Consider the following 23,463-nt stretch of genomic DNA (forward strand, 5'->3'; position numbering starts at 1 on the left):
AAAGAATCTGCCTGCAATGCAGGAGACCCAGGTTCGATTCCTGGGTCAGGAAGATCCCCTGGAGAAGGAAATGGAAACGCATTCCAGTATTCTTCCCTGGAGAATTCCATGGACAGAGGAGCCTGGCTATCAATTTTGTTTTAAATCTAAAACTGCTACTAAAAAATAACAAAAAAAAATCTTTCAACTAGAATACTATACCCAGCAAGAATACAAATGAAAGTAAACCCTTAATAAAATAATGGTTCTAGGTGATGAGCATCAATGGCTACTAACATCACAAAAGAGATTAAACCAAAATATTATATGTCTTTGATGGAAGTATACATATTGCCAATGAAGTATTCTCATCAAAATATTGAACTCAATTTGATTCAGTTGCTACATTTTATTCTATTACATGTTTTTCTTCTCTCACCTTAGAATAGCCTTGTTTTTTAGTGGTTATCCTAGAGATTGTAACATACTTCCTTGATGTATTAATTTCTAGTAATAATTGGTACTTATATGATCTTCCTGAAAACGCAGGAACCTGAGAACACTACCATCTCCTGACTTATATGCTTTATATTCCATTAGTGAGTATGTGTGCTTGATTTTTTACTCTGGAAATTAAAAGTTTTCTATTTTTAAGACACTTTTTATTGTGTAAACGTACACTTATATGCCATTTTTGTGTGTGTTTCTTTAGATTTTTATTATAAACCACTAAGTAATGAACTGGAATATAGTTTCAACAGTTTTTAGTATTTTCACAATTTTGTTTAAAACAGTTCTCTGACATCAAATTACTACCTGTCCATAGACACTTATGTATGTATCTCTTAACAGCTAATGATTTAGAGGACAATAATATTACCCAGCTAACAAAATTAATAATTAAATATTTTTAATGTCTAGTTTATTTGTTCAAGCCAAGTGGTTATGTTTTTCATATGTTTTGTTTAATCATTTTTCTGGGCTCCAAGATCACTGCAGATGGTGACTGCAGCCATGAAATTAAAAGACAGTTACTCCTTGGAAGGAAAGTTATGACCAACCTAGACAGCAATATTAAAAAGCACAGACATTACTTTGCCAACAAAAGTCCATCTAGTCAAGGCTATGGTTTTTCCAGTGGTCATGAATGGATGTGAGAGTTGGACTATAAAGAAAAATGAGAGCAGAAGAATTGATGCTTTTGAACTGTGGTGTTGGAGAAGACTCTGGAGAGTCCCTTGGACTGCAAGGAGATCCAACCAGTCCATCCTAAAGGAGATCAGTCCTGGGTGTTCATTGACAGGACTGATGTTGAAGCTGAAACTCCAATACTTTGGCCACCTGATGCGAAGAACTGACTAATTTGAAAAGACCCTGATGCTGGGGAAGATTGAGGGCAGGAGGAGAAGGGGATGACAGAGCATGAGATGGTTGGATGGCATCATCAACTCGATGGACATGGGTTTGGGTAAACTCCGGGAGTTGGTGATGGACAGGGAGGCCTGGTGTGCTGCAGTTCATGGGGCTGCAAGGAGTCGGACATGACTGAGCAACTGAACTGAAGTGAACTGAACGGACTAAACGATCCAATTAAAGAATAAAGATTGTGAAAATAGCTTTAAAAACAAACGAGAAACACATCTACACCACAACAATACAGGTAACAAAAAATATATAAATATCATGCAAATACTAACTAAATGCAAACAGATGAAACTTTAAATAAAGATGACGTCAACACAAAGAAACACTGCTAGATATAAAATAGGACACTTTAGAATGAATTTTTTTAAAAAGTTCAATTTACCTGAAGATGTACCAGTTCTAAATTTCTATCCATATGGCCCCAAATATACAAAGCAGAAAGTGGCAGAACTACATAGATGAACATTCATAATCTACATATGAGACTTTCAAAACAGCTCTTTAAGAAACTGATAAAATGAGCAGGATTAAAAAACAAAAAACAATGAGAATATATTAGAATTGGAACAGCAGAATTCACAAATTTACCATAATATATAGAGAACTTGATATCCAGCAAATGCAAAATACTTTCAGGTAGGTAAAAATATTTACTAAAATTGACTCTATCCTGGTCCATAAAATCAAGTGTCAACAAATTTCAAAACACTGAAATCATATAGAGTATGTTCTCTAACCACAATGCAATTAAGCTTGAAAAAAAGAAAAAAAAATCTTTAAAAATGAACACATATTTGGAAATTAAGAAATACACATCTGAATAACCCAGAGAGGCAAGAAAGAAAATACAATGAAACTTTAAAAATATATTTAAACAAAGTACAATGAAAATCCTATTTCTCAAAAATAATGGAGTACAACAAAAGCAAGGCTTGAGGGAAATATATAGAATTAAATGAAAATATCAGAAAAAAGTTGAAAATTATTAAGTTAAGCATCCATCCCCCAAAACTTAGCAAAAGAACAGCAACTTGAACACAAAGTTTAAGGAAATATAGAAGTTAACAAAACAGAAAATAAATATATATAAAAAGAGATCAACAAAGTTAATAACTAGTTCTTCATAAAAACTATTAAAACCAACAAACATCCAATGAGATTGATCATGAAAAAAGGTAGAAGACACAAATAACCAGTATTGGGAATAAAAAGTAAGACATCAGTACAGATCCTGTAGACAATTTTAAAAGTTCACTGAAGAATATTAAGAAAAACTTTTTGCCAATATATTTGAAAATTTACATAAAGGAAAACTCCTTAAAAAACAACTTACCAAACTCAATATCTGAATAGTCCTGTAACTATTTAAAAAATTAAATATATTATTTAAAACTTTCCTACAAAGACAATTTCAAGACCAGGTGGTTTTACCAGCGAATTCTATAAAACACGTAAGGAAAAAAAAAAAAAACACGTAAGGAAGAAACTATAATCTTCCACAAACTTTTTCCAGGGAATACAAAAATAGGGAATATACCCCAACTCATTTTATGATGCCAACAAACCTTGATTAGCAAAATCTAAGAAGGACATTTAAAGAAAGGAAATTTTCAGGTCAATCTCACTCATAAATATAGATGCAAAAATACAAAATAAAATAGCAGCAAACAGCTCTAATGTATAAAAATGATTAATACATCTCCACTAAATTTGGCTTATATCAGGACTGGAAAGTTCAAAATTCAATGTAATTAAGATTAACCAAAGAAATAAAAACAAAGAAAACATCCATTCATTTTTTTCTTGAAAACGGAAACAAATGCCTTACAAAACAATATGTAGAATTTCCACAATCTCATAAACAGTAGGAAAAAGAACTGGAATAAATATTTAAGAGTGTGATGTGGGACTGGAAACAAGACTAGGGTGCCTCTCATCACCATCTCTGTTCAACATTACACTGCTGGTGTATGCCAGTGCAATAAGAAATGAAATAAAACACATACAGATTAAAAAGGGAGAGGTAAAACTGTCATTTTTGCAAGATGACTGAAGACACAGAAAATCCCAAAGAATCTACAGATAAATAAAATTACCAGAATAAGTAAGAATTTCCAGGCTGCTGGACATAAAAATCAAAATATAAAATGCAAGCATGTTTACATAAATCTGCAACACATAACTGACAAATTGCTTTTATCTAGAATATATAAAGATTTTTTTTCCAATGTATTTTTTAAAAGGAAAGAAAAACCAGAAAAATAGGAAAAAGATGAACAGATACTTCATTAAAGAAAAGATGCCAATTATATATGAAAGGATGTTCAATTTCATTATTCATCAGGGACATACAAGTTAAAACCACAATGAGTACTACTTATCAGTGTGGCTCAATAAAAGGATAGATAAAACAAGTGCTGCTGAGGACATGGAGCAGCTGGAACTCTCCAACAAGGCTGCTGCTGCTGTAAGTTGGTACAACCACCTTGGAAAATTCTTTGACATTATCTACTAGAGTTGAACATACACATACTCTTAAGACTTGGCAATTCTACTCCAGGGTAAATGAAAGTCAAATTGAAAGCGTTAGTCGCTCAGTCATGTCCTACTCTTTTTTTTTTTTTTCCCCTCATTTATTTTTATTAGTTGGAGGCTAATTACTTTACAATATTGTAGTGGTTTTTGCCATACATTGACATGAATCAGCCATGGATATACATGTGTTCCCCATCCCATCCCTCTGGGTCTTCCCAGTGCACCAGCCCTGAGCACTTGTCTCATGCATCCAACCTGGGCTGGTGATCTGTTTCACCCTTGATAGTATACTTGTTTCAATGCTATTCTCTCAGAACATCCCTCCCTCGCCTTCTCCCACAGAGTCCCAAAGTCTGTTCTGAATATCCTGTGTCTCTTTTTCTGTTTTGCATATAGGGTTATCGTTACCATCTTTTTAAATTCCATATATATGTGTTAGTATACTGTACTGGTCTTTATCTTTCTGGCTTACTTCACTCTGTCTAATGGGCTCCAGTTTCATCCATCTCATTAGAACTGATTCAAATGAATTCTTTTTAATGGCTGAGTAATATTCCATGGTGCATATGTACCACAGCTTCCTTATCCATTCGTCTGCTGGTGGGCATCTAGGTAGCTTCCATGTCCTGGCTATTATAAACAGTGCTGCAATGAACACTGGGGTGCACGTGTCTCTTTCGGATCTGGTTTCCTCAGTGTGTATGCCCAGGAGTGGGACTGCTGGGTCATATGGCAGTTCTAGTTCCAGTTTTTTAAGGAATCTCCACACTGTTCTCCATAGCGGCTGTACTAGTTTGCATTCCCACCAACAGTGTAAGAAGGTTCCCTTTTCTCCACACCCTCTCCAACATTTATTGCTTGTAGACTTTTGGATAGCAGCCATCCTGACTGGCGTGTAATGGTACCTCATTGTGGTTTTGATTTGCATTTCTCTAATAATGAGTGATGTTGAGCATCTTTTCATGTGTTTGCTAGCCATCTGTATGTCTTCTTTGGAGAAATGTCTGTTTAGTTCTTTGGCCCATTTTTTGATTGGGTCATTTATTTTTCTGGAATTGAGCTGCAGGAGTTGCTTGTATATTTTTGAGATTAATCCTTTGTCTGTTGCTTCGTTTGCTATTATTTTCTCCCATTCTGAGGGCTGTTTTTTTTTTTCCCATTTATTTTTATTAGTTGGAGGCTAATTACTTTACAATATTGTAGTAGTTGTCTTTTCACCTTGCTTATAGTTTCCTTTGTTGTGCAAAAGCTTTTAAGTTTCATTAGGTCCCATTTGTTTAGTTTTGCTTTTATTTCCAATATTCTGGGAGGTGGGTCATAGAGGATCCTGCTATGATTTATGTCATAGAGTGTTTTGCCTATGTTCTCCTCTAGGAGTTTTATAGTTTCTGGTCTTACATTTAGATCTTTAATCCGTTTTGAGTTTATTTTTGTGTGTGGTGTTTGAAAGTGTTCTAGTTTCATTCTTTTACAAGTGGTTGACCAGTTTTCCCAGCACCACTTGTTAAAGAGGCTGTCTTTTTTCCATTGTATATCCTTGCCTCCTTTGTCGAAGATAAGGTGTCCATAGGTACGTGGATTTATCTCTGGGCTTTCTATTCTGTTCCATTGATCTATATTTCTGTCTTTGTGCCAGTACCATACTGTCTTGATGACTGTGGCTTTGTAGTAGAGTCTGAAGTCAGGCAGGTTGATTCCTCCAGTTCCATTCTTCTTTCTCAAGATTACTTTGGCTGTTCGAGCTTTTCTGTATTTCCATACAAACTGTGAAATTATTTTTTCTAGTTCTGTGAAGAATACCGTTGGTAGCTTGATAGGGATTGCATTGAATCTATAGGTTGCTTTGGGTAGTATAGTCATTTTCACAATATTGATTCTTCCAATCCATGAACACGGTATATTTCTCCATCTATTTGTGTCCTCTTTGATTTCTTTCATCAGTGTTTTATAGTTTTCTATATATAGGTTTTTCTTTTCTTTAGGTAGATATACTCCTAAGTATTTTATTCTTGTTGTTGCAATGGTGAATGGTATTGTTTCCTTAATTTCTCTTTGTTTTCTCATTGTTAGTATATAGGAATGCAAGGGATTTCTGTGTGTTAATTTTATATCCTGCAACATTACTGTATTCATTGATTAGCTCTAGTAATTTTCTGGTAGAGTCTTTAGGGTTTTCTATGTAGAGGATCATGTCGTTTGTAAACAGTGAGAGTTTTACTTCTTATTTTCCTATCTGAATTCCTTTTATTTCTTTTTCTGCTCTGATTGCTGTGGCCAACACTTCCAAAACTATGTTGAATAGTAGTGATGAGAGTGGGCACCCTTGTCTTGTTCCTGACTTTAAGGGAAATGCTTTCAATTTTTCACCATTGAGGATAATGTTTGCTGTGGGTTTGTCATATATAGCTTTTATTATGTTGAGGTGTGTGCCTTCTATTCCTGCTTTCTGGAGAGTTTTTATCATAAATGGATGTTGAATTTTGTCAAAGGCTTTTTCTGCATCTATTGAGATAATCATATGGTGTTTATCTTTCAATGTGTTAATGTGGTGTATTACATTGATTGATTTTTGGATATTAAAGAATCCTTGCATTCCTGGGATAAAGCCCACTTGGTCATGATGTATGATCTTTTTAATATGTTGTTGGATTCTGTTTGCTAGAATTTTGTTAAGGATTTTTGCATCTATGTTCATCAGTGATATTGGCCTGTAGTCCTACTCTTTGTGACCCCATGGAGTGTAGCCCACCAGGCTCCTCTGTCCATGGAATCCTGTTCCAATTCTACTCCAGGGTAATTAACTAATATAAATATGTGACACTGAGACACATGTGCAAGAATATTCAAAGCAGTATTACTTGTAACAGCAAAAACCTGGAAACATCCTAAATATCTGTCAATAGTAATAGATAAATACATTCAGTATATTTACATAATTTGATATTAAACAGCATTATAAATAAATTCAACACAAATGAATCTCACAACAGTGCTGAATAACAGAAGTCAGAAAAAATACCTACTACAGAATTAATTCAAAGTTCAAAAGATAGGTATAACTTACTTCCTTTGACAGATAAAATTACCATATATCCGTAAATGGAACACTGCTCCTGCTGCTGCTGCTGCTAAGTCGCTTCAGTCGTGTCCAACTCTGTGCGACCCCATAGACGGCAGCCCACCAGGCTCCCCCGTCCCTGGGATTCTCCAGGCAAGAACACTGGAGTGGGTTGCCATTTCCTTCTCCAATGCAGGAAAGTGAAAAGTGAAAGTGAAGTTGCTCAGTCATGTCTGACTCTTCACAACCCCATGGACTACAGCCCACCAGGCTCCTCCGTCCATGGGATTTTCCAGGCAAGAGTACTGGAGTGGGTTGCCATTGCCTTCTCCAAAATGGAACACTACTCAAGAGCAAAGAATAAATTAGTGACACATGCAACAACATGGACCAACCTCAAAATAATTATACTGAGTGAAAGCACTGGACAGCTAAGTATATCTTGCAAGATTCCATTTAGATGAAATACTAGAAAATGCAATTAACCTAAGTATCAAAAGCAAACTAGTATTAGCTTATGGATGGGGGGTGGGGAGAGAAGGAAGGAATTACCAGGGAAAGATAAATATGCTCACTATCTTGATTGTGGTGATGGTCATGAGTGTATGTATATGCCAAAATGTATTGAACTCTATGCTTCAAATATATGCAATATATTGTACGTCAGTTATACCTCAATAAAGCCACAAGCAGGGAGGGAGGGAGAGAGGGAAGAAAGAAAGGAGCAAAGGAGAAAGGAAGCAAGCATGCAAGAGGGGAGGAAAGAATTACCAGGGTATGAGAGAAAGAAAGTCTGAACGATTAGCTTGAGAAGTTATTTAACACTTCTGGGCCCCAGCTGTTTTATCTATAAAATGAGACTTAAGAGTTTCGACAGTTAAATGAGACAGTGTATGCAAATCCTTGGGCTTCCCAGGTGGCACTAGAGGTAAAGAGCTCACCTGCCAGTGCAGGAGATGTAAGAAAGGCAGGTTCAATCCCTGGGCCGGGAAGATCTCTGGAGGAGGGCATAGTAACACACTCCAGTATTCTTGCTGGGAGAACCCCATGGACAGAGGAACCTGGCAGGCTCGCAAAGACCCTATTAGTACATAGGGTCGCAAAAATTCGGACACGACTGAAGTGACTGAGCGTACATACACACACTCACATGCAAATTCTTAGTGCATAGCATATGTTTGTGTGTATATCTTTTCTTCTTTTCTTTCTCATTCACTCCTTTAAGAAATATGAGTATCCAATTGCTTCAGGCTCTATGCTAGGCACTGGGATACAACAGAATATTGTATACTGTTTCCCTTATAGAAGAACATAGAAACAAATAACAAAAATAAGAAATTACAACGCCCTCCTTGCTGATCCTGCGCCGGAGGAGACGCACGCTGCTGACCTCGTCTTCTTCGTGCAGCCCTCACCACTGTCTGGAGAACTTTCTTTCCCCTGGGCACAATGGCAACTCTTAAGGACAAACTGATTGCACCAGTTGCCGAAGAAGAGGGAACAACCCCAAACAATAAGATCACTGTAGTGGGTGTTGGACAAGTTGGTATGGCATGTGCCATCAGCATTCTGGGAAAGTCCCTGACTGATGAGCTTGCTCTTGTGGATGTTTTGGAAGATAAACTCAAGGGAGAAATGATGGACCTGCAGCATGGGAGCTTATTCCTTCAGACACCAAAAATTGTGGCAGACAAAGATTACTCTGTCACTGCCAATTCCAAGATCGTGCTGGTAACTGCAGGAGTTCGCCAGCAAGAGGGGGAGAGTCGCCTGAATTTGGTGCAAAGGAACGTTAACGTCTTCAAGTTCATCATTCCTCAGATTGTCAAGTACAGTCCTGACTGCATCATCATTGTGGTTTCCAACCCAGTGGATATTCTCACATACGTTACCTGGAAACTAAGTGGATTACCCAAGCACCGTGTGATTGGGAGTGGATGTAATCTGGATTCTGCTAGATTTCGCTATCTTATGGCTGAAAAACTTGGCATTCATCCCAGCAGCTGCCACGGATGGATTTTGGGAGAACATGGCGACTCAAGCGTGGCTGTTTGGAGCGGAGTGAATGTGGCAGGCGTTTCTCTCCAGGAACTGAATCCAGAAATGGGAACAGACGATGATAGTGAAAATTGGAAGGAAGTGCATAAGATGGTGGTTGAGAGTGCCTATGAAGTCATTAAGCTAAAAGGATATACCAACTGGGCTATTGGATTAAGTGTGGCTGATCTTATTGAATCCATGTTGAAAAATCTATCCAGGATTCACCCAGTGTCAACAATGGTGAAGGGCATGTATGGCATTGAGAATGAAGTCTTCCTGAGCCTTCCATGTGTCCTGAATGCTCGGGGGTTAACCAGCGTTATCAACCAGAAGCTGAAGGATGAAGAGGTTGCCCAACTCAAGAAGAGTGCAGATACCCTCTGGGGCATCCAGAAGGACCTAAAGGACCTGTGACTTCTGGCTGCGAGGCTGTAGAAACTTAAAACTACGATTTGATTAACCACAAGCCTTTAGTTTGCGTCCATGTACATGGAGCACAGTTCGCTTTTGTCTTCCTAAGTCTGAATATGGGCTCCCAGAATCAAAGCCCATGCTTGCTATTAAAGCTTGCAAGATGAGTCCTTGAACAAATAAAATAAACCACCTAGCGTAGTGAAAAAAAAAAAAAAAAGAAATTACAACATTTTATAAATACTACAAACAGATATATGATCTTGAGAGAGATTATAAAAGGTGATTTTGACCTAGTCAAAGAGATTAGGAAAGGAATCCCTGGAAAGGTGAGTATTAATACATTGCTGACCTCTAAGGTCAGTACGTACAAATAAAGACTAAGCATGTATAAAACTTCGACTGATAAAAGCCTGTCAATAAAATAGCCAATGTTTCTAGAGAGGAAAAAGGAGTCTAAATAAACGTTAAGTCTGGTATGAGCTAAAGTCTGAAAGGCAATTTGGGGTCATACCATGTAGGCCTCTTAAAAGCAATCAGAAGCCTCTGAAGTGGTTTCAACAGGAGAAGTAACAAACTGAATTTTGAAAGAGTTCACTTTGAACTTTCACACTGTAGTTTGAAAAAGAAACCTCCAATTGCAGTACAGAGAATAAATTGCAGGAAAATAGGACAGTTCTCCTAATAGATAGAGGACAGTTAGGCACTACTGCTACAGTCCAGGCAACAATAATGACAGCTTGGATCAGGACAGTGCTGTTAGAAATTCATTCTATCAAAAAATGTTTCCTGAGGGCCTACCAAGGGCCAAGCTCTATCCTAAGTGCAAGATGATGAATAAGCAAAAAAGAAAAAAAAAAAAAACCCTTCTTGTGGGATTTATATTCTAGTGGGGAAAGAGAGACTAAATAAGTAAAATATCACTCATATCAGGTGGCTGTTAAGTGCTATGGAGAAAAATAAAGTAGCAGTGGTCAAGGGGAAGGAGGTGTTTTCTCAATGCCCACAGAAACATTCACGGGTCAGATTCTGAACAAAGGAGGATGACCCACGAGACCTGGACTTCTTATAGTAACTGACATAATCCAGACTAAAAGGCATAATTACAACTGCCCTATTGGTCTCAAGGTAGATAATTATAGTAGTGATGTAAGTGTTGGTCGAGAAGGAGGCTAGAGGGTGGGCCAGGAGAAGCAGAGTTCCACAGTCTCACCTATTACTCTTTTCAGTGATGGAAAGTCTATCAGTAAGGGACAGCTTTATCCACAGCACTTAGGGCTTATGGTCCCCCTTTCAACTGCAGCAGAAAGGTGGAAGTCAAAGAGGATTTGTCTAACGTTAAATACTTAGTTCCCCAATTCCGACCAGTTGATAAACTCTAAGAAGGCAGAAGCTGAATCCTTATCACCACATTCCCCAAATCCACACAAATGCCTGGCACACAGCAGATGTGGGATATACATGGAAAGAATAAATGAATGGTGTATTGTATCTAAAGGCAACATATCCCCATATTAACAAGGAAAACATTTTAAATGTGTTCACACATAAAAATTACCAAGTGGAACCAGCCACAAAATAGCCTTAATCAATTAAATTATGCTTATACGGATAGTTTTTAATTGACTATTATATTCTAAGAGTATTAAAGAAAACTATGTTTTGTAAATTTGCACGATTTAAAAACATATAATTAAGGATTTTTAAAAATAAAAGTCATAAAACTATATAGCTAAATGACAAATTCAGATAACTTAAGTCTTTTCAAGTTATTTTAGTATGTTTAATGACATACTTAAAGAAACAGTACTTCTTACCCTACAAAATTCCTCAGTTTTATCACCTTGCTAGCATATTCAATAAAAAATATATAGATAATATTCTCAAGCAGTGATCTGCAAACCACATCAATGCCACTGAGAGCTAAGTAGAGCCCGCAGTGGATAGATACAGAGAACCATGACTTTAAAGTATAACTAGAGTATATTTTTTTAAGAGTAATTGATTACTTTTATTCAAATCCAACTAAAATTTTTCTCAATTATTCATATTCTGAAATGTTTCTCGATAATGAATTATTAAATGACTTATTAAAAAATACATACCTTTCTCTTACAAAATCTGCTAGTTCTTTTGTTGATATCTGTCCATGTTTCATATTATGGTAAAGGACATCAAAGCCACTATTTTTTTCCCCCTAAAATTTAAAAAGATTTTTAGTTTAACAAAAGAAGGGATCAAAACAACTAAAGCATAACTAACATGCAATTCCAATGTTCAAATGAGCTGTTTTCCTTAAGTTAAGCATTGCTCCCCACTGTATAATTTTAAACTGTATCAAAGGAATGCTATAGGCTTTGATAAAGTGTACAATATATTATATACACACATATTCACAACACACATATACACACTCTATAATCACTATTATAGATATAATCACTATTAAGGATATATTAATGAAACACATTTGAAATTTTAAAAAAATAAACGCAGTGTAATTTAGGACTTTATTTTCTTGGGGTCCAAAATCACTGCAGATCGTGACTGCAGCCATGAAATTAAAAGATGCTTGCTCCTTGGAAGAAAAGCTATGACTAACCTAGACAGCATATTAAAAAGCAGAGACAGTACTTTACTGACAGAGGTCCGCATAGTCAAAGCAATGGTTTTTCCAGTAGTTGTGTATGGATGTGAGAGTTGGACCATAAAAAAACCTGAGTACTGAAGAATTGATGCTTTTGAATTGTGGTGTTGGAGAAGACTCTTGAGAGTCCCTTGAACTCAAACCAGTCAATCCTAAAGGAAATCAATTCTGAATATTCATTGGAAGGACGGATGATGAAGCTGAAGCTCCAATACTTTCGCCACCTGATGCTGACTCATTAGAAAAGACGCAGATGCTGGGAAAGACTGAAGGCAGGAGGAGAAGGGGATGACAGAGGATGAGAAGGTTGGATGGCATCACCGACTCAATGGGCATGAGTTTGAGCAAGCTCTGGGAGTTGGTGATGGACAAGGAAGCCTGGCGTGCTGTAGTGCATGGGGGGACACAACTGAGTGACAGAACTGAACTGAACTGAATTTAGGAAAGATAAACATGGACCATTACCAAATCCCATGTCAATCCCTTTAACCTATATTGAGGGATTCCTGATTATTTAACTCAGAGTCTATACTTAAAATAACTAAATCCTGATTTTTGAGTCAAGACAGCATTTACTAATCACATAAGCACTAAACACCACAAAACACTTTATAATCACTAATGTAAGTCTTTCAGGAAACTTAACTTGAGATATGAGAAAGAAGGTAAAATTTTAACAGAAGAGCAGTAACAGACTATTGGCTATGTGTTAGTTGCTCAGTTGTGTCCGACTCTTTGCAACCCAATGACCTCAACTAATGGAAAATTAACAGAACCAGACTACTATACAACCCTAGAAAATCTTAAAGCCATTTAATCCAATACAAAGTTAAATTAGCAAGTAATAACAAAGAAAACATTAGAAACAGAAATTTTATGGGTGAAATGAAAGAATATAAACTAAGTTCAACAACTCTTTTTACAATCAGTAGTTTTAGTTTTTCTTTAGTGATAATAAGAAGAACTGAACATATCTGTTGGAAATAGAAAGCAATGCCAAAAGCAAGTGTTATGCAATCTGAGACTTAGTTTTCCACAGTTGACCAAAAACAGGAAACATATTATAGAAACTTCCGGCTATGTTGAAGTGATTCCTAATAAACCTGTCAACCAGTAGAGCAAGTAATCAGATGGTGACACATATAAAAAATTAAAATATATGTAATGAAATAATACAAATAATAGCCCTAGCATTTTGAACATCCGTTTCCATTTTATCAAGGATATAAAACTACAGTCTCCTATAAATCTAAACACATCCATTTTTGTTTCTATAATTTTTCATGTTTCAAATAAAGTATGATCTAACTTTAGTTCTTTGCTTTCTATGGACTTTTCATGCAAATTTATTCCAGCCAAAATAATATTCTCTGAGGTAACCATTATCTTTAGTCTATAGCAAGCAAAAATAACAACATAAAGATTAGTAAATAAAATTACAGACAAAATAATCAAGGACCTGAAATCTCCAAGGGATTTATTCCATTACTTGAATATACTGCAGAAACTACAAGCAATTAAACTATCCACCAACTCCCATAATACAGTCATGAACCCTGAAGAAAAACCAATCTGAAATCTAAAATCATAAAATCCATAGTCTGGAGCTCTCTGTCCCCAAAATTCTTCCCTGACAACTACCAGTTGTCACTGGCACATAATTCTAAGTCAGGTTCCCAATGTGTGTTATGCATATTCATTATGCATATTCAAATTAGAAATAAGCTGGTGCTATGCTGTGTTCAGTCGTGTCCAACTCTGCAACCTATGGACTACAGACCGCCAGGCTCCTCTGTCCACAGGACTCTCCAGGCAAGAATACTGGAGTGGGTTGCCTTGCTCTCCCCTTCAGGGGATCTTCCCAACCCAGGAATCAAACCCATATCTCTGGTGTCTCTTGCATTGCAGGCAGGTTCTTTACCCACTGAGCCACCTGGAAAGCCCACTCATTCATTTGATGCTCTAAAAAATGTAAAAACGCCTGATTCTAGGCAGTTTTCTTAATTTCACAAACCTGTTAACACAAATATTTACTGGATCATTAACTTTTCTTTGGCAAAACTAAGCAAAAATTTTAATACTTCAAATGGCTCTCTCTCCACACACACACACACACACACACACACACACACACAAATATACATGTATCTTTAAGAAAAATGTTCAAAGATAAGTACCAACAAAGAACCCAAGCCTATTATTACCTTATCAAAACTTACTTTATGGCTTTTGACAAGAGATGACAGTGTATTAAGTACACACACGTCTGTACACAGGTGAGACATACAGGAGACAGAGCACTAGAGCTCAGGTCTAGACACATTTGGCTTCAGTATCTGCATCCGAAAAAAAATTGGAAATTCTGGGGAGATGGGGAAGACTACTCTTGAAACTAGCAATCCTAACTCAATTCTGTCACCATTTGAGATTAACCAGTTTTCTTAACACTGCAAGTACCTCCATCCAAGTTCTAATTAATCTTTTAATAGCTGCCAGTGTTTTTATTCTAATTCAAAGACAAGTAAAGTAACAGGAAATATTTCTGAATTACATATCCATTTTATCATCTTAGACCTTGAAGTGGATATGTTCCTATCATATCCTTTAAATTAATTTTTCTTCTATATTGGGGTATAATTGATTTACAACGTTGTGTTAGTTTCAGGTGTATAATAAAGTGATTCAGTCACACATACACATTCTTTTTCAGACTATTTTCCCATATAGGTTATTATAGAATACTGAATATAGTTCCCCGTGCTATACAGTAGGTTCTTGTTGATTATTTTATAGGTAGTAGTATGTACAGGTTAATCCCAAACTCCTAATTTATCCCCATCCAGCACCATTTCCCTTTGGTAATAAGTTTTTTTCGACACACAAAAAAATTTATCTTAACATATTCTGTTAATTCAAGCAAGCAGAGCTTGTTTTTTCTTAGCTAACTACAAATACATAAATGTACAAGCAAATAGACAACAGTTTTACTATCAAGTAGAATTATAACTAAAAGTGTTTTCTGGTCTTCAGTATTTCACTAAAACTGTAAATTTTCATACCCTTTGTCCAGCAATTGCACAGTAGAAATCTATACCACAAAAACACACATACAAAGATAAATGTGGAAAAATATTCACTGCAGTACTGCTTATAATTGTGAAAAAACAGAACTCAAAAACATCCATTAACATTACTGGTTAAACAAATGATAGCATCTCCTACAATGAAATACAGTGTTTTTTAATTGCATTAAAATCTTGCAGTCGATTTTTAAGTATTAATCTCTGAAATCTGCCCAGATATACATATTATTAGTGAGAAAAAAAAGCATGATGCAATTATTCATAAAAGCCAAAAATAATCTAATGTTGGGAATAACCTAAATGTCTCAAATTGATGAATGGAGAGACAAAATGAGGTAGATTCACACAATGGAATACAAATTAGCAATAAAAAGTAACAAACACTGACACATAAGACTTTATGGATTAACCTCATAAACACTTTACTAAGTGAAAGCCAGACACAACAGACTATATATTGTACGATTCGGTTTATACAAAATTACAGAACAGGCAAATCTACAGAGTAGAGGGCAGAAAAGAGCATTAAATGTTAAGTGGGCATAATCTAATTACTGGGAGGATAAACATGTTCTAAAATTGATAATGGCTGAACCATTCAGTACAGAGAAGGCAATGGCACCCCACTCCAGTACTCTTGCCTGGAAAATCCCATAGACGGAGGGGCCTGGTGGGCTGCAGTCCATGGGGTCGCCAAGAGTCGGACACGACTGAGCGACTTCACTTTCACTTTTCACTTTCCTGCATTGGAGAAGGAAATGGCAACCCACTCCAGTGTTCTTGCCTGGAGAATCCCAGGGACGGGGGAGCCTGGTGGGCTGCCGTCTATGGGGTCGCACAGAGTCAGACACGACTGAAGCGACTTAGCAGCAGCAGCAGCACCATTCAGTAAAATTACTAAAAATCAATGAATTGCACACATATATTGGGTAGATTTTATGATATATAAAATATTCTCCAATAAAACTTTTTTTAAAAAAGCAAGGTGTAAAACAGTACATGTAGAACTTTATTTTCATTGAAAAAAATAACAGGTTGCACGCATGCATGGTCAGTCACTAAATTGTGTGTGACTCTTTGCAACCCTATGGACTGTAGCCTGCCAGACTCCTCTGTTCTTGGATTTCCCAGGCATGAATACTGGAGCGAGTTGCCATTTACTCCTCCAGGGAATCTTCCTGAACCATGGATTGAACCCAGATCTCCTGCACTGGCAGGAGATTCTTTACCACTGAGCCACCCAGGAAGCCCAACAGGTTGCATATATGCATACAAAGAGAATCTAAACTATTAACAGCAAATTATTTCTGGAAACTGGAACAATGAGCACAGATAACTTTCTAATAAACAAGTCTTTAATACAGAAGCAGTAGAGTTAAAAGCTATGATGATAAGCAGTTTTAAAATGCAATTTTCTCCCAAGTATGTTACAACTGTTGATATAAAATCTTGATTATCAACAGCCAGTTTTTTTCTTCTTCTCCTCAGTTTTATTCTTTTTTAGTAACAATTTTATTGTGATATAATTCACACGATACAAAATTTTTAAAGTGTACAATGCAAAAAATGTTAGTATATTTACAGAGTTATAACACCACTACTGCAATCAATTTTAGAACACCAAAAAGAAATTCAAATCCAAATAGCTAAGTTTTTAAGAGAAGGTATTTACTCATCAGTGATGAGCTTTATTTTCAATTGTTTTTTTTTTCAATTTATTTATAATTGGAGGACAATTGCTTTACAATATTTTGTTGGTTTCCACCATATTATCAACATGAATCAGTCATAGGTCCCCTCCCTCTTGAACCTCCCTCCCCCCTCCCAGCCCATCCCACCGCTCTAGACTGTCACAGGGCATGGGTTTGAGCTCCCTCATACAGCAAATTCCCTCTATCTATTTTACATACGGTAATGTATCTGTTTCATGCTACCTGTCAATCCATCGCACCCTCTCCTTTCCTCACTGTGTCTTTTTCTTTAGTTTACTCAACACGTAAGAAAATACCTATGTCCACAAAAAAAAATCAGTAATGTATAGCAAATGTTTATAATGTTTGTAATGTTTAGAGTAGCATTATTCATAATAACCAAAAGATGGAAACACCCCAAAGGTCCATCAGCTAACAAATGGACAACCAATGTGATATACCCATGCACTGGAATATGATTCAGCCACAAAAGAAATGGAATACTGATACATGCTATAATATTGATGAACCTTGAAAACATTATGCTAAGAGAAAGAAGCCAGTCACAAAAGACCACATACTGTATGATTCCACTTTTATTTAAGGCCAGAAGAGAGGTATCTATAGAAACAAGAAAGTAGATTACTGTGTTTCTGGAGGTAGGGTGAGGATGAGACAGGATTGATAAAAAGGTACAGGATTTCTTTTTAAGGTAATTTAAATTTGACTGTGATGATGGTTTGCAAATATCTGTGAACACTACCAAAACACTGTACATTTCAAATGAAAAACTGTATGGTACACAAAGTATACTTCAATAAAGTTGTCAAAAAAACTAAATAATGAAGTGAAGTGAAAGAAGCTCAGTTGTGTCAGATTCTTTGCGACCGCATCGACTGTAGCCAGCCAGGTTCCTCTGTCCACGCAATTCTCCAGGCAAGAATTCTAGAGTGGGTAGCCATTCCTTTCTCCATATCTTCCCAATCCAGGAATCAAATCCCAGTCTCCCACACTGAATATTATTGATAATCAATTCTAGCAGGGAAATTTTCAGTATTAACTGGCAAGAACAGCTACTAACACCACTGCTGATCCAAGAAGGACAATTACAATGAAGGCTCAGACTAAGAGAGGATCTTTTCTCTGCCAATCTCAATGCACGCTGCAAAGAGGTAGCATTTTCATAGAAAGTCCCCCGAATGTGCCCAAGGTAAATAAAATTTTGTCATAACCCACCACAAACAGGTATAAAAATCTTTTTAATAAGTCCTAATATGAAGTGGAAAAAAATTTCATCATCCTTTAAAAATGGAAGTCCAGAATCATACAGATCCTTTCAGTTCAGTTCAGTCGCTCAGTCATGTCCGATTCTTTGCAACCCCATGGACTGCAGCACACCAGGCCTCCCTATCCATCACCAACTCCCGGAGTTTACTCAAACTCATGTCCTTTGAGTCGGTGATACCATCCAACCACTCATCCTGTCGTCCCCTTCTCCTCCTACCTTCAATCTTTCCCAGCATCAGAGTCTTTTCAAATGAGTCAGTTCTTCTTATCAGGTGGCCAAAGTATTGGAGTTTCAGCTTCAACATCAGTCCATGAACACCCAGGACTGATTTCCTTTAGGATGGACTGGTTGGATCTCCTTGCAGTCCAAGGGACTCTCAAGAGTCTTCTCCAACACCACAGTTCAAACGCATCAATTCTTTCACACTCAGCTTTCTTTATAGTCCAATTCTCACATCCATACATGACTACTAGAAAAACCATAGCTTTGACTAGATGGACTTTTGTTGGCAAAGTAATGTCTCTGCTTTTTCATACACTGTCTAGGTTGGTCATAACTTTCCTTCCAAGGAGTAAGTGTCTTTTAATTTCATGGCTGCAGTCACCATCTGCAGTGATCTTGGAGCCCCAAAAAATAAAGTCTGACACTGTTTCCCCATCTACTTGCCATGAAGTGATGGGACTGGGATGCCATGATCTTAGTTTTCTGAATGTTGAGCTTTAAGCCAACTTTTTCATTCTCTTCTTTGACTTTCATCAAGAGGCTCTTTAGTTCTTCACTTTCTGCCATAAGGGTGGTGTCATCTGCATATCTGAGGTTATTGATATTTCTCCCGGCAATATTGATTCCAGATTGTGCTTCTTCCAGCCCAGCGTTTCTCATGATGTACTCTGCATAGAGGTTAAATAAGCACAGTGACATATAAAGCCTTGACATACTCCTTTTCCTATTTGGAACCAGTCTGTTGTTCCATGTCCACTTCTAAATGTTGTTTCTTGATCTGCATACAGATTTCTCAAGAGGCAGATCAGGTGGTCCGGTATTCCCATCTCTTTCAGAATTTTCCACAGTTTGGGGTGATCCACACAGTCAAAGGCTTTGGCATAGTCAATAAAGCAGAAATAGATGTTTTTCTGGAACTCTCTTGCTTTTTTTTTTTTTAACAGATCCTTTAAAAGAACATAAACTTAATACCTATCATTTCCTCTAAAGATGCTAACTGAAGTAAGATATCTGAAATTAACAGTCTGATGTATATCAGTCCAGATTCCTTCTTTGCATAGAAAAACTTGCTTCTTTTTAATATAAAAATGAGGTCATATATGCATATTATTTTACATCTAAATCATCAATTTAAGTGAAATTTAGCTGAAAAGATAACTAAGTTATAAGTAAGGCCACAAAGTCACTAAAAATGTTCAGATTTTTTCTGGTCTAATGTAGAGTCTTGCGGCTTCCCAGGTGGCTCAGACAGTAAAGAATACACCTGGAATGCAGGAGACCTGGGTTTGATCCCTGGGTCAAGAAGATCGCCTGGAGAAGGGAATGTTAACCCACTCTAGTATTCTTGCCTGGAAAACCCATGGACAGAGGAGTCTGATGGGCTATAGTCCACACAGGGTCACAAAGAGTCAGAGACGACTGGGCGACTAAGCATACAATATACAGTCTACAAGTGAGATATCCTTGAAACTTCAAGTTAAAATGTTTAAATAAGTCATCAAAGCTATTTTGGCAACTCAAAACATTCACTTTTCCAGCTGATCTTATAACTATACACTTAAAAAAATTTTTAATAGCTATAAAATACAATCAAAATACAAAGTATTTCCACCTGAAAAAAACTGTACACTCTATTAATAATGCTATGAAACTCCTATTTTAATGAAAATGGAACTGTCAACATATCTGGGTTTTAGAGAGCCATGGAAATAATGAAAACTCACAAAACCATAAATCCTATAGATTTTAACTGGGCTCTGATACTTCTTCAAAGAACTCTTAAGGGCAACTGTAAACTAAAGACTAAAATTAAAAACCTGGATATTCTTCACTTTTGGTAAGTCAAAGAACTAGAAAACAGGCAAAAGATTAAGAGTACATGCTACATAGTCAGGCTATTCATTGAAAAGTTGGCTTTACCTAGGTTCCCTTTTTAATCAAACAATTTTCTGGGAGAGAAGGGCCAGGAGGTCTGGTCACGTGAACAGCAGCATCATGCCTGGGCGTCCTCTCAGCCCTGAACCGCTTCAAAGATGAGCAAAGATCGCCATTTCCCACCTCCCTACATTCTCCTACTCCAGCTCTTACTGCCACTGAACAGGTAACCTAGGGCACACCAGTGCAAGACGAAACATTAATGTGTGTTTGATATCATCTGATTTTATTCTGCCTTCTCTGAAAAACATGATGAAACATTAAACTAATTCTGAAGTGTTTTTTTTTTTGCTTTGAAGAATGGCCCCTCTAGTGAGGAGTTTTCTAGATATTTTTGATAGGAATTCAACAAATATGCAATGATGGCCCTCCAGGGCCATTTCTTTTTTGCCTTGAAAACCACTATGAAAAAAGAATACATGCGCACAACTTTTCTACAGGTAAACAGGACTTCAACCACAAGTGATAACCTCTATGTATTAAAAATTTCACACAAGATTACTAAAACTATTATGTAGAGCTCTTGGCAAGATATTGTTAGAGCAGAAAACAGTGATTAAATGTAGAATGAGTACTGCTCAGCAGTCAGAACAATACTTACTAACACATCTGGTAATTGGTTAAAAGAAACAAATCTTATTACTTAAAAAAAAATCATTTTCTCACCCCTCAAATACTCCTCCCATATCTTTTAAATTACAACTCAGCTCTTCCAGTTAGTTAAATCCTTAAGCCATATAAAAAAATATTTTATAGATACAACAAAAACAGCAGAAGCAAATAGTTTTGAGCTAATTCTCTACTGTTTTATATTTCAAATTTTCTGTAGTATTCTGTAAATAAATTTGTTTTCATTAATTTCAAAATGAAAAATAAAACTATTGCAGCTTTTTCAAAAACTTCTCAATCTATGCATGGAAAGACACACAAGGCTACCTTCTTAATCTGGCATTTCATTCACATTAATTGGTGATTTAAATCACCAATCCTCACTTTTCACAAATGGAAAAAACAAAAAGTGAAAGTAACCTAAATGTCCAAAAGGGGAATGCTAAAAATTACGTCTTATCTAGTCTATGCAACCTATCCTGAAAATATTTTCAAAGAATACTTAATCATGAGAAAAATGTTTTGATGTTAGTATCATTTGAAGATATCAAGATACAGAAGTATACAGTAGAATTCGCTAAGAATTTTATATTTCCAAAAGAAAATTTTGGAACAAAAGGCTACAGGTAATTTTTACTTTCTTATGTCTTTTAACTATCACATAATAAGCTATAAATAAAAAGGAAAACACACACACACACAAACACCAAAAATAGGAAAAACATCTTCACTGACTATCTGTTGTTATTCAGTCACTCAGTCGTGTCCTACCCTGCAACCCCATACTGCAACACGCAAGGCTTCCTTCCCTACCCTTCACTATCTCCCTGAGCTTGCTCAAACTCATGTCCATTGAGTTGGTGATGCCATCCAACCATCTCATCCTCTGTTCTCCCCTTTTCCTCCTGCCTTCAATCTTTCCCAGCATCAAGGTCTTTTTCCAATGAGTCGGCTCTTTGTATCAGGGGGCCCAAGTATTGGAGCTTCAGCTTCAGCATCAGTCCTTCCAGTAAATATTTAGGGTTGATTACCTTTAGGATTGACTGGTTTGATCTCTTTGCAGTCCAAGGGACTCTCAAGAGTCTTTTCCAATACCACAGTTCAAAGGCATCAATTTTCCAGTGCTCAGTCTTTTTTATTGTCCAGCTCCCACATCTGTACATGACTACTGGAAAAACCATAGCTTTGACTATATGGACATGTGTAGCCAAAGTAATGTGTCTGCTTTTTAATATGCTGTCTAGGTTTCTCACAGCTTTTCTTCCAAGAAGCAAGTGTCTTTTAATTTCATGGCTGCAGTCACCATCCACAGTGATTTTGAAGCCCAGGAAAATAAGTCTCTCACGGTTTCCATTGTTTCCCCATCTATTTGCCATGAAGTGATGGGACCAGATGCCACAATGTTAGTTTTTTGCATGTTGAGTTTTAAGCCCGTTTTTTCACTCTCCTCTTTCACCTTCATCAAAAGGCTCTTTATTCCTTTTCGCTTTCTGCCATAAGGGTGGTGTCATCTGCATACCTGAGGTTACTGATACTTCTCCCAGCAATCTTGACTGCTGCTTGTGCTGCATCCAGCCCATCATTTTGCGTGATGTCCTCTGCATATAAGTTCAATAAGCAGGGTGACAATATGCAACCTTGATGTAATCCTTTCTCAATTTGGAACCAGTCTATTGTTCCATGTCCGGTTCTAACTACTGCTTCTTGACCTGCATGTAAGTTTTACAGGAGGTACTGTTGGTCTGATATTCCCATCTCTTCAAGAATTTTCCACAGTTTGGTGTGATCCACACAGTCAAAGGATTTAAGAGTAGTCAATGAAGCAGATGTTTTTCTGGAATTCTCTTGCTTTTTCTATGATCCAAGGGATGTTGGCAACTTGATCTCTGGTTCCTCTGGCTTTTCTAAATCCACCTTGAACATCTGGAAGTTCTCGGTTAACATACTACTGAAGCCTAGCTTAAAGGATTTTGAGCATTACTTCACTAGCCTGTGAAATGAGTGCAATTGTGCATTAGTCTGAACATTCTTTGGCATTGTCCTTCTTTGGGACTGAAATGAAAACTGACCTTTTCCAGTCCTGTGGCCACTGCTGAGTTTTCAAAATTTGCTGGCATATTGAGTGCAGCACTTTCACAGCATCATCTTTTAGGATTTGAAATAGCTCAGCTGTAATTTCATCACCTTCACTAGCTTTGTTTGTAGTGATGTTTCTTAAGGCCCACTTGACTTCACACTCCAGGATGTCTGGCTCTAGGTGAGTGATCACATCATTGTGGTTATCTGCGTGGGTCATTAAGATTCAGTGTATTCTTGCCACCTCTTCTAAATGTCTTCTGCTTTTGTTAGGTTCATACCTTTTCTGTCCTTTACTGTGCCTATCTTTGCATGAAATCTTCCCTTGGCATCTCTAATTTTCTTGAAGAGATCTTTAGTCTTTCCCATTCTATTGATTTCCTCTATTTCCTAGCACAGTTCATTTAAAAGGGCTTTTATATCTCTCTTTGCTATTCTCTGGAACTCTACATTCAGATGGACGT

At 36.8% G+C, this 23,463-nt stretch overlaps 2 protein-coding genes across 2 annotated transcripts in view; one reads left to right on the top strand and one right to left on the bottom strand.

The window, feature by feature from the left end:
• The window catches only part of FCHO2 (FCH and mu domain containing endocytic adaptor 2), a 129,971-nt gene that overhangs the window by 99,379 nt on the left and 7,129 nt on the right, over positions 1-23,463 (bottom strand). Inside the window, exon 2 of the mRNA XM_043887181.1 lies at positions 11,554-11,645. Coding sequence (XP_043743116.1) covers positions 11,554-11,645 — 92 coding nt within the window. The remainder of the gene's footprint in view (positions 1-11,553; positions 11,646-23,463) is intronic.
• Positions 8,346-9,649, top strand: LOC122683531 (L-lactate dehydrogenase B chain-like). The gene has a single exon (XM_043887182.1). The coding sequence runs from the start codon at positions 8,447-8,449 to the stop codon at positions 9,449-9,451; it is 1,005 nt and encodes a 334-aa protein (XP_043743117.1). The 5' UTR covers positions 8,346-8,446; the 3' UTR covers positions 9,452-9,649.

This window comes from Cervus elaphus, chromosome 25, assembly GCF_910594005.1.
Source record: "Cervus elaphus chromosome 25, mCerEla1.1, whole genome shotgun sequence".
NCBI lineage: Eukaryota > Metazoa > Chordata > Mammalia > Artiodactyla > Cervidae > Cervus > Cervus elaphus.

Coding starts and splice junctions, on each gene's coding strand:
- LOC122683531 (XM_043887182.1), top strand. CDS start 8,447: ATGGCAACTCTTAAGGACAAACTGATTGCACCAGTTGCCGAAGAAGAG.